Consider the following 12,157-nt stretch of genomic DNA (forward strand, 5'->3'; position numbering starts at 1 on the left):
GTGCATGGGATGATAATCCTACTGCTGGATTATCAGACAAATCACATTGGTTTAGCATATATTACAAATGATCAAGAACGTCTCTGATCTACTTCTTCACAGCATAATTTTCTTTGCAGAAATGAATTATGGTGGTTTCCAGTAAAGCAGATGAAACTAAATTTGCTCTACTTACTATTTCTATCTTTGAAGTTAAAACTAGCCAAAGAATTAAAATGACTATCAGATAGTAGTCCAAGAGTCCTTGGATAATCACATTCATTATTCGATGAACTCTCAACCGGGAGAGGTTTCCCAAGTTCTTTGACAAAAAGTCAAAATGTGATCATCCACCTCCCCCCCGCCACCACCCAATCCATGCACCTCTACCACCACATGGTGTCCAGCAGTAGAAACCTAACCTTCCAATTAGCCAGCAGTAAAATAATTTTTACTACCTACTGTCTAGCCTATTCCGTGTTATAGTTAGCACAGGAGTTAAAGCTGTTACAGCACCAATGACCCAAGTTTGAATCCAGTGCTGCCTGGTAAGAGTTTATATGTTCATCCAGTGTCTGCATGGGTTTCCTCCAGGTGCTCCTCTTTCCTCCCACCCTTCAAAATGTACTGACGATTGTAGTTTTGGGGTATTTGGGCTGCACAGGCTCATGGACCAGAAGGGCTTGTTACTGTGCTACATGTCTAAATTTTAAAAATTTAAATTTGAAATGATACAGTCATTGCTGGTAAAGCTTGCATTTACTGTCTATCTCCAATTACTCCCCAAATCTATCTGCGTGCGCGAACTTCCCTGAGTGTGGCAACCCACGCAGACAGGATGGTAAAGGTGGCGTACAGCATGCTTTCCTTCATTGGACAGAGGATTGAGTGCAAAGGTTGGGACTTCATGATACAGATGTATAAGGCATTGGTGAATGCGCATTTGGAGAACGGTGTGCCGTTCTGGTCACCCAGAGTGGATTCATCACAATGTTGACAGGGCTAGACGTTACATAAACTGAATATTTACTCCCTAGAGTAAAGGAGGTCAAGGGGCTGACCATATATAGACCATTATAAAATCATGAGGGAGATGGATACATTGTGCTCAGTCTTTTTCCAGAGTAGATAATTCAAGAACTAGAGGGCATAGGTTTAAAGTGAGAGAGGAAATTAAAGAGGGAACTGAAAGGCAACATTTTTTTTTAACTCAGAGGATAGGCTGAATTTGGAATGAGTTGCTAGAGGATACTTTAGAGTTGGTACCATTTTGATGTTCAAAAGACATTTGGACAGATATATGGATAGGAAGAATTTTGAACAGTATGGACCAAATGGGACTCGCCCAGAATGTCAACGTGGTTTAGCATGGATGAGGTAGTCCAAAGACATGTGGCCTAGATCAGCTGTTCTCAAAGTGGGCCATTCAGCTCCCCAATCCTGGGGCCACAGCACATTTAAAGGAGGGCCAAGGACTGAAATCATAAAATATATTTTATGTTTTTTATTTAGTTGGTAGGAGAGAAAAAGGGAAGAAACCAACTAAACTTCACTGCTTCACAGGGAAGGAGGTCCATGAACTTTGAGCAGGTCCTAAGGTGGGGGGGGTCATAACCAAAATGAGGTCGAGAATAATTGGCCTACCAGAAGTCATCAGCTGCGTGTGAGTTATCTCACACCCAATATTTTGGGGGAGTTACCGCATTAGGCGGTTTAAACAGGAGGTAATTGTGACCTCCAACCTGTTTTTTTTTTCTTTTTAATTTTTGGGTTAGGGAGTGAAGCTTTTTTTTAATTATCTTTTTTTAAATAATTATTTTTTTATATATATAACTTTTTTTATTTTTTTTAGTTTTTGGTTGTAATTTCAAAGGGGTTTTTTTTCTTTTTTGGGGGGTTTCCTTTTTTTTCTTTTTTTTTCTTCTTTTTTTCCTCTCTTTTTTTCCTTTTTTTATTTGTTTCTTGTTGTTGTGTTTTATTGAGTGTAAGAAATGTCTAAATTGAAGTTTGCTTCTCTTAATGTTCAGGGTTTAAATAATCCTATTAAGCGTAAGAAAGTACTTGCTTATTTAAAAAAATTAAAAGTTGATGTTGCTTTTTTACAGGAAACTCACTTAACAGAGAAGGAACATTTGAAACTCAAACATGAATGGGTTGGGCAAGTTTTTTATTCTTCATTTAATTCTAAGGCAAAAGGTGTGGCAATTTTGGAACATAAGAATCTACAATTTCAGTTACAGAATGAAGATTATTAAAATTAAATTGTACAATCTTTAATGAGGCATGGACTTTGCTTGATGTTTATGCTCCTAATGTTGAGGATACAGCTTTTGTTGTGGATATGTCTTTATTACTTGGACAATCGAACTCTAATGTAATGATTGGGGGAGATTTGAATGTGGTGTTGGAGCCTTTATTGGATAAGTACCCAAGAGTAATAAAGAAGTCTAAGATGGCAATCCAAGTGATTAATATGATGGCAGATTTGAATTTAATTGATATTTGGCGAAGAGTTAATCCTACAGAGAAAGATTTTTCTTTTTATTCCTCGCGACGTAATTCTTTTTCTAGAATTGATTATTTTTTAATATCAGCACATTTGCAGGATAGGGTTACATCTGTGGAGTATAAGGCTAGATTGGTTTTGGATCATTCACTATTATTATTAGAATATTTGAGTTCACAAGATGTTCAGAAAGCTTCAAGATGGAGATTTAATACTATGCTATTGCAAAAACCAGAATTTATTCGTTTTTTAAAACAGCAAATTGAAATTTTTATTGGCATTAACTGTAATTCTGTTTCTAGTCATTTTGTTTTATGGGATGCAATGAAAGCTTTTTTCCGAGGCCAAATTATCAGTTATGCCTCTAAAGTAAAGGAGAGAATTAAAGAGATTGAAGACTTAGAGGAAAAGATAATTGCTACTGAAAAAGAATTTCAAAAACATGCTACCGAAACGCAAAAGAATCAGTTAACTAATTTAAAATTTAAATATAATGAATTACAAACATATCGGTTTGAATGCTTAATGAATCGAACTAAGCATAAGTTTTATGAATGGGGTGAGAAAGCTCATAAAGTTTTGTCATGGCAATTAAAAAAGGAACAATTATCTAGGATTATACCAGTGATTAGAAAGAAATCAGGTATTACATTTAATCAAAAGGAGATTAATGAGGAATTTTGTAATTTCTATAAACAATTGTATACTTCGGAATGTAAAGATGCAACTGGAGACGCAATAGATTCTTTCTTGGAAAATATTAACTTGCCACAATTGAATCAAGAAGACAGACAAGAGTTAGATAAACCTTTTACAGAAGATGAAATAGAAAGGGCAATAAGAGACATGCCGAATGGAAAGGCACCTGGTAAAGATGGGTTTTCTATAGAGTTTTATAAAGTTTTTTATGCTGATGTATCTTCTATTTATAAGGATGTATTACAACAAACTTACAATACTTTTCAATTACCTGAGTCTTGTTCTAACGCAATAATTACGGTTATACCAAAAAAAGATAAAGACCCTTTACAGGTTTCTTCTTATAGACCAATTTCGTTGTTAAATGTAGATTATAAAATTGTAGCTAAAATTATGGCTAATAGATTAGCTCAATATCTGCCTAAAATTATACATGGTGATCAAACGGGATTTATAAAAAACAGGTATGCATCAGATAATATTTTACGGTTAATAACCTGAATAAATAAATCTAAATTTCAGTTGAATTATCCAATAGTGGTTTCATTGGATGCAGAAAAGGCTTTTGATAGAGTGGAATGGAAGTTTCTGTTCAAAGTACTTGAGAAATTTTGTTTTGGTTCTTCATTTATTGGGTTGATAAAGGCTTTATATAATAGCCCGAAGGCTAGAACTGCTGTTAATGGCCCAATTTCAGAATCTTTTAGTTTGACAAGATCTACCAGACAAGGATGTCCGTTGTCACCTGCTTTATTTGCTATAGTTATTGAACCTTTAGCACAATTAATACGTCAAAATGAAAATGTTAAAGGTATGAGAGTTCTGAATGAGGAATATAAGATTAATTTATTTGCTGATGATGTTTTATTATATTTGGTGGATCGGATATTTCTTTACCTGCAATTCAAGAATATTTAGAAATTTATGGCCAATTATCTGGTTATAAAGTAAATTGGGCTAAAAGTGAAATTTTACCAATTTGTAAAGGTGATTATTCAGTATATAAAAATATTACAAATTTGAAGTGGACTACACAAATTAAATATTTAGGAATTAATGTTAATACGGAATGTCAAGATTTATATTTAATTAATTATTTTCCTTTAATAAAAAGGATTAAATTAGATTTGATTAGGTGGAGGGATCTACCTTTGGGTTTACTAGGGAGGATTAATACCATAAAAATGAATACAATATTTGTTTCAATCAATTCCTTATTTTAAAAAAAAAAGTTTTTTTAAGGATTTATATAAAGCGATTAGAGAATTCCTATGGAAGGGAAAATTTCCGAGAGTAGCAATGAGAAAATTGATGTGGGATTTTCAATTTGGAGGTTTAAGATTACCGAATTTTCAGCATTATTATGAAGCAGCTCAATTCAAATTTCTTAGTGCATTAATGAATATGGACGATCCACCTAGTTGGGTAAAGATAGAAATGGCGGTTATTTTAGAAAAAATTCCTCATGAGTTTTTGTTTCGATGGAATAAAAATTTATCACGAACTTATGATGTGCCAATATTGAAACATTTATTGAATTTATGGACAAGTAAACTTAAAAAATTGGGACTTAAAAATATATATTCTGGAAGATTGCCATTATATAATAATCAACTTGTTCCTTTTACGGTCTCCAATGCCACTTTGAAACAATGAGAAAAGAAGGGAATAAAAAATTTATCTGATTGCTTTTCTGAGGGTTGTTTTTGTTCCTTTGACGAATTACAAAGGAAATATGGTATTAGTGCAAATTCTATATTTGTATATTATCAATTGTGGGTATGACAACGGCTCTGTATACGCTTATCTTTGTGAGGTTTTTCAGTTGGTTGTTTTTCCAGACTCTTTTGTGTAGTCTTCCAAAGACGCTATTTGCCTTGGCGAGTCTGTTGTCTATCTCATTGTCGATCCTTGCATCTGATGAAATGGTGCAGCCGAGATAGGTAAACTGGTTGACCGTTTTGAGTTTTGTGTGCCCGATGGAGATGTGGGGGGGCTGGTAGTCATGGTGGGGAGCTGGCTGATGGAGGACCTCAGTTTTCTTCAGGCTGACTTCCAGGCCAAACATTTTGGCAGTTTCCGCAAAGCAGGACGTCAAGCGCTGAAGAGCTGGCTCTGAATGGGCAACTAAAGCGGCATCATCTGCAAAGAGTAGTTCACGGACAAGTTTCTCTTGTGTCTTGGTGTGAGCTTGCAGGCGCCTCAGATTGAAGAGACTGCCATCCGTGCGGTACCGGATGTAAACAGCGTCTTCATTGTTGGGGTCTTTCATGGCTTGGTTCAGCATCATGCTGAAGAAGATTGAAAAGAGGGTTGGTGCGAGAACACAGCCTTGCTTCACGCCATTGTTAATGGAGAAGGGTTCAGAGAGCTCATTGCTGTATCTGACCCGACCTTGTTGGTTTTCGTGCAGTTGGATAATCATGTTGAGGAACTTTGGGGGACATCCGATGCGCTCTAGTATTTGCCAAAGCCCTTTCCTGCTCACGGTGTCGAAGGCTTTGGTGAGGTCAACAAAGGTGATGTAGAGTCCTTTGTTTTGTTCTCTGCACTTTTCTTGGAGCTGTCTGAGGGCAAAGACCATGTCAGTGGTTCCTCTGTTTGCGCGAAAGCCGCTCCGAATCATGGGTCCTCTACCGGCACCACCTACGGCTCCTAGAACGCTTCCACCAGCGTTGTCTCCGCTCCATCCTCAACATCCATTGGAGCGCTCACACCCCTAACGTCGAGGTACTCGAGATGGCAGAGGTCGACAGCATCGAGTCCACGCTGCTGAAGATCCAGCTGCGCTGGATGGGTCACGTCTCCAGAATGGAGGACCATCGCCTTCCCAAGATCGTATTATATGGCGAGCTCTCCACTGGCCACCGTGACAGAGGTGCACCAAAGAAAAGGTACAAGGACTGCCTAAAGAAATCTCTTGGTGCCTGCCACATTGACCACCGCCAGTGGGCTGATAACGCCTCAAACCGTGCATCTTGGCGCCTCACAGTTTGGCGGGCAGCAGCCTCCTTTGAAGAAGACCGCAGAGCCCACCTCACTGAAAAAAGGCAAAGGAGGAAAAACCCAACACCCAACCCCAACCAACCAATTTTCCCTTGCAACCGCTGCAATCGTGTCTGCCTGTCCCGCATCGGACTGGTCAGCCACAAACGAGCCTGCAGCTGACGTGGACTTTTTTACCCCCTCCATAAATCTTCGTCCGCGAAGCCAAGCCAAAGATATTATCAATTAAGATCTTTTGTAAAACAGTTATGTGGTCGACATATGATTTTATTGCCTGAATCTAGTTTTGAAGAATATGTACTTTTAATACCAAAAAAGGGATATATATCTGATTTGTATTGTATTTTACAAAAAATTGATAGTAAAAAAGACTGGGATAAAGATAAGTTGAAATGGGAAAAAGATTTAGGACATAAAATAGCGGAAGAAGCTTGGATGGAAATTTGTCAGAATAGTATTCGGAAATTAATTAATGTTAGACTAGCGATGATTAATTATAATTTTATTCATCAGCTATATTTAACGCCGGAGAAATTAAAAAAATTTGGTTTTAGTAAATTGGATTCTTGTTTTCGATGTGATCAGACGGCCAATACTTTTTTGCATACTGTTTGGCTTTGTGATCGATTGCAACAGTTTTGGAAAGGTATTCAATCTGTTTTTAACAGTTTATATAATGTCCATCTTGTATTAGATCCCGATATATTTTTATTAGGGAACATGCAATCATTAATCGATTTAGGTTTAGAGGATTATCAGATTTCATTTATTTATTTAGCTTTAGTTGTGGCTAAGAAATGTATAGCACTTACTTGGAAAGATAGAAATATACTAACTTTAGATAAGTGGTATTTGGAAATGAAATTTTGTTTGACTATGGAAAGGATATCTTTTTCAATTCAGGATAAGATGTCTTTTTATAAGTTAAAGTGGACTCCGTTTGCTAATTATATGCATTTAAGTTTGATTTAAATATACGTTTAAGTGTGATATTTTAGTATTGACAATTTTTTTTGTTGTTGTTGTTAGAATTTTTTTAGGTTAAGTTTTATCTCTTTTTTGTAAGTGGGCATTTTTTTTCCATATATAATATTGTCAATTTTATTAACTCTTCACTCTTTATTTTTGGGGGGAGGGTTGGACTAATTTTAAGTTAGACTATTAATATTGTGTTACAATTAACAGGGGGGGGGGTTATTTTGTGTAGTTTTCTGGTGTAATATTGGAATTATACCTTTTTAAATTTTTTTTTCTATTTTTCTTTAAATGTAATTCTTTATTGTATTCATGTTCTAAAATTTTAAATAAAGTCTTCAAAAAAAAGAGAATAATTGGCCTAGACTCATATTTGGCAAATCAATTATGACTGGCAGGTTTTAATTCATGTACCAGTTGGTTTTTTATGACAATCTTCTTGCTTCACCCTGAGTTTTTAAACTTGTAGATTAATTGATTTTAAATTCTGAACTCTTCACCAGTAATTTTGGCATGCAATTGCTCATGTGGTAATTTATCCACCAAATTTTAGTACAATTTCATCCCTTTATCAGAAACTAATTCTACGACAAATTGTCATAAAATTCACTCCAAAAGGGATAGATACCAGTAATAATCACGTTCAAGTGACTGATCCGTACCTGGTTACCTTCTGGACTCATGCGTCCTCCTGTGCCTGGCGTTCCAGGTATCTTTACCACAGCAGTACTATTAGCCATTGTATTTGGAGGTGGTGTACTTGATGGATCAGGCTTTATTGAAGGAAAATTTGTCAAATTTATTAAAGTTGCAGGTCCAAACTGGTTCATAATCTGTTGGGCTTTGGCCTTTAAATCATTAAGTTTCTCCAAATCCTGTTTCTGTTTTGGGGTATGTGGGCCAGGACCGATTAGCTGTTGAAAAACACAAAAAGTAACACGTTATTCATGGGAAGTAGCGTTTTGCCAAGAATTAAACATAGTGTTATGACCTAGACCAACAGCAATAGAAATTCACCAGGACAATGGTATCTTCGAAACAATAACCTTATTAATAACTATTAATAACATAACACTTCTTACTTAACTCTAAACTTTAACTTAACCCCACTATGCGCAAATGTGTGTATCAAAACCCAAACCATTACAAAGTATAATTCTAAAGAGATCATTTTAAAGTTTAGCCTCAGATAGCTTTTGTGTAAAAAGTCTTTACTGCTGTTCAAAAGTTCTCAATTACAAAGGTTTGTTTTTAGTGAATTGTTTCCTCAGATGAATGATTTCCCTCTCTTGCATGGAGATTTCTGAACTTCTGTTTTCTTCCACAATAATTTCACAAACCCCGGCAAGGGTTACATGAAGTGGTCATGTAAAAATGGACACGGGGAAACTGTTCTCTTTTCAAAGAGACAGCTGAAGTGGCTCTTCCTTGCCATTGATTTATGTATCTCCCATGAGAAGGAGAATACAATAAGAACAGTACCTCTATCACTAGGCACTACTGCATTTCTGACTACAGATTTTTCTTGGTACAATATTAAAGAGGTCTTTCTGAAATGTCTATCACATGACATGACTGCTGTCTTTTTCAGTTTTTTTTCAAACCATTTCAGAAGTTTAATTAAAAAGCAAACAACTCCTCTCTGTCTAATGGCCATTGAATCAGAACTTTTTTGCGTACACAAGTGCTTCTCCTTAGCAAACTCTATTGTTCCAGCAATGAATGGACCATTCAATTCTAATTTTTATTGCTCTGTTTTCCAGACTCCGCGTCTCCGAAAATGGCTTCTCTCTGGGTAATTGTGTGTGTCTGCAAATGTGTCCCTGTCCATCTCACAAAATCCCATTACTAAGAAATATACTATATATAATTTTAACTAAAGATTAATAATAACAATTCTGTCATAATAGCAAGTTCCAAATCTATGAAAGGAGATGTTAAAATGGTCAAGGCTCTGAAAAAGAGTGTATTTTTGGCAGATAATTTCTGCACATAAAAAAATTTGTAAATAAAATTCATAATATCTATTTCTGTTTAATATTCTTAGAAGCTTTTGTTCACCAAGGGCTGGTTGCAGAGTGATTTTTTTTCTACAATCTTAAACCAGTTCTGTGGGTTATGCTGTCACTTTATTTAGAAGATCTGGTATACAAACCATTTGCCACAGGGACATAATTTATCATATCTGCATGTATTATATTATGCAAAGTTACTAAGCAAAAAGGAACTTTGTAAAAACAAAGTAAAAAAGAAATATTCCAGGCAGTGATTTGGTCAAATATTTTCACAACCATTTCTTAGGATATCTCCAATATGCCTCCATCATTGCCACAACATCTTTCTCGAATTGGAAATACTGATGAAACCACTCACCACCAATGGCCAACTCCAATTCTAGATTTAGAAAAGTAAAATCACTGTGTCTGGGGTTGATTGAAACCAACTAGCTTTAGAAAGTTTCTTGTTAAAGTAACTATATTTCATTTTTTTCCCCCTTAAAATGGGTTAGCGTAGAGGTTAGCACAATGCTACTACAGCGTCATCAACCTGGGTTTGAACTCGCCACTGTCCAGTCTCCCTGTGACCTGCATAGGTTTGTCTGCGAGCTTCAGTTTCCTCCCATCCCCCCAAAAATATATGTAGGTTAATTGGTGTATTTGGGTGTCATTTAAACTGTTTTAATTAGACTGGCACTCATAAAAAAAGGCTAATGTAAAATAGGTTCATCTTGGAATAGAAGCTACACTTATGAGCAAGGGTCATAACTCTGACATTGAGGTAAAAACACCTTGACACTATTCCTTGAAGAAGGGCTCAGGCCTGAAATGTTGGCAACATATCTTTGTCTCCTATAGATGCTGAAAAGACCAGCTGAGTTCCTCCAACATTCAGTGTGTTTTATTATATCCCTGACATCAACTCGACTGCAGCTTATTTGAAAAAAAAATTCTTGATTTCATGTTGTGTGCCAATTCCTAAGGACGCCTTTTGAAGGTAATACTATTTTAATAAGGAAGTTATGTGATTAACTTCAAAACAATATATCCAATAAAAATTAATCCAAGTTATTTGTTTTCAGGTGATGAAAATATATAAAATAACTTGCATGCAGAAGGCATGCACCCATGCTGGGTCCCAGCAGACTAATCTAATTGGCTGCATATCAGATTTATTGTATGACATCACATACAACCCTGAGCTTCTTTTCCCTGTGGGCAAGGCAGAATTGCCACAGAACATGCAGCGCATATCCCCACCCATCTCTGATGCACCTCTGCCACAAATGCCCATCAGCTCCATTTTGCCACTTCTCTACAACTTACAATAACGATTTAACCCATGGGCACATTTTTTGGAGGATGTGGAGGAAAACACCCCAGGCAAAGCTCACATGGTAATAGTGAGAATGTGTGAGCTGCCCACACACAGCACTAAGATCAAAGTTGAGCCCAGGTTGCTGGAACTGCAAGGCAATGCTAGCTGCTGCATCACACAAGAACCTTTAACTGTGGCTGGCAAGGAAAAAGGGGGAATTTTCTGCAGGAGTACTACTTCAATTTCTTTTTTTCTTTGGCTTGGCTTCGCGGACGAAGATTTATGGAGGGGGTAAATGTCCACGTCAGCTGCAGGCTCGTTTGTGGCTGACAAGTCCGATGCGGGACAGTCAGACACAGTTGCAGCGGTTGCAGGGGAAAATTGGTGGGTTGGGGTTGGGTGTTGGGTTTTTCCTCCTTTGCCTTTTGTCAGTGAGGTGGGCTCTGCGGTCTTCTTCAAAGGAGGTTGCTGCCCGCCAAACTGTGAGGCGCCAAGATGCACGGTTTGAGGCGATATCAGCCCACTGGCGGTGGTCAATGTGGCAGGCACCAAGAGATTTCTTTAGGCAGTCCTTGTACCTTTTCTTTGGTGCACCTCTGTCACGGTGGCCAGTGGAGAGCTCGCCATATAACACGATCTTGGGAAGGCGATGGTCCTCCATTCTGGAGACGTGACCCACCCAGCGCAGCTGGATCTTCAGCAGCGTGGACTCGCCATTGGATTAAAAAAAATATCAAAATACAGGAAAAAGAATCTCAGAGTTGTATGTACTCTGACAATAAATCTGAACTTTGAACTTTCAATCAGGGAACAACAAACAGGCAATAAAGGTTTTCCATCAAGTCACTTTGTCCAGACAATCAAAGACTGTCAAAATAAGGGGCAACTTACCATTCTTTAATCCATTTTTTAGCAGATAGTTGTACCTGCCTACATTTTGCTCATAGCTCGATGAAGGGCTCAAGCCTAAAACTGGTTATGTACTTTTATCTTTGCTATGTAAATACCCTGTTTGACCTGTTAAGTTTCTCCAGCATTGTGTTTTTATTTCAACCATGGTGTCGGCAGACTTTTGTGTTTTACAGCTAATAAAAATATACCTGGTATAACTATTAACTTTAGCATCTGAGTTCAGATTGAAGAGAAGGGGGAAGGAGGGAGTGGACTAGAGAGCAAAACAAAAACCCTTCTGTTGTTTGCTCTTGCTTGCAATCTGCAAATCTACTGGGCATAGGTGAAGAGGGTACTGAGGACAAGGACAGAACTGGCTTCAGTGAAGATATTGAAAGCACTTTTTGGCATTGTTCACACACAAATAGACAAGGATGTGAAGGATGGTAAAAGTCTCAATGCCTGTCAAAGAGTAATTTGCCAAGAAACAATAGGGTGATTCCTCTGTAATCAACTGATACAGACAAGAAACAAAAAGATTGGAGTGTATTTGTCAGAATCCAAAGCTTCAATGGAATAGTCTTCAACACATTTTGTTAAATGAATGTTTGTTTAGTATGAGATTTAAAAAACTAATTAAAGAATGCACTGGGGACAGCTGACTGATCTGTGGTCTTAGCCATTTGTTAGCATTTACACTTGTTGTGTAAGTTAATTGGAAAATACTTGCACATGATTTGGCATTATCAAATTAATCTTTGTTATACACGAAAACACTGAGAAATT

At 37.0% G+C, this 12,157-nt stretch overlaps 1 protein-coding gene across 4 annotated transcripts in view; it reads right to left on the reverse strand.

Annotated features, from left to right (window-relative positions):
• taf12 (TAF12 RNA polymerase II, TATA box binding protein (TBP)-associated factor) overlaps positions 1-12,157 on the reverse strand; it is a 41,889-nt gene that overhangs the window by 9,149 nt on the left and 20,583 nt on the right. For all 4 annotated transcript variants that reach the window (XM_069895174.1, XM_069895172.1, XM_069895171.1 and 1 more), the window contains one exon: positions 7,828-8,079. In XM_069895174.1, the coding sequence (XP_069751275.1) occupies positions 7,828-7,995 (168 nt within the window). In that variant the 5' untranslated portion in view covers positions 7,996-8,079. The remainder of the gene's footprint in view (positions 1-7,827; positions 8,080-12,157) is intronic.

Source organism: Narcine bancroftii, chromosome 8 (assembly GCF_036971445.1).
Source record: "Narcine bancroftii isolate sNarBan1 chromosome 8, sNarBan1.hap1, whole genome shotgun sequence".
NCBI lineage: Eukaryota > Metazoa > Chordata > Chondrichthyes > Torpediniformes > Narcinidae > Narcine > Narcine bancroftii.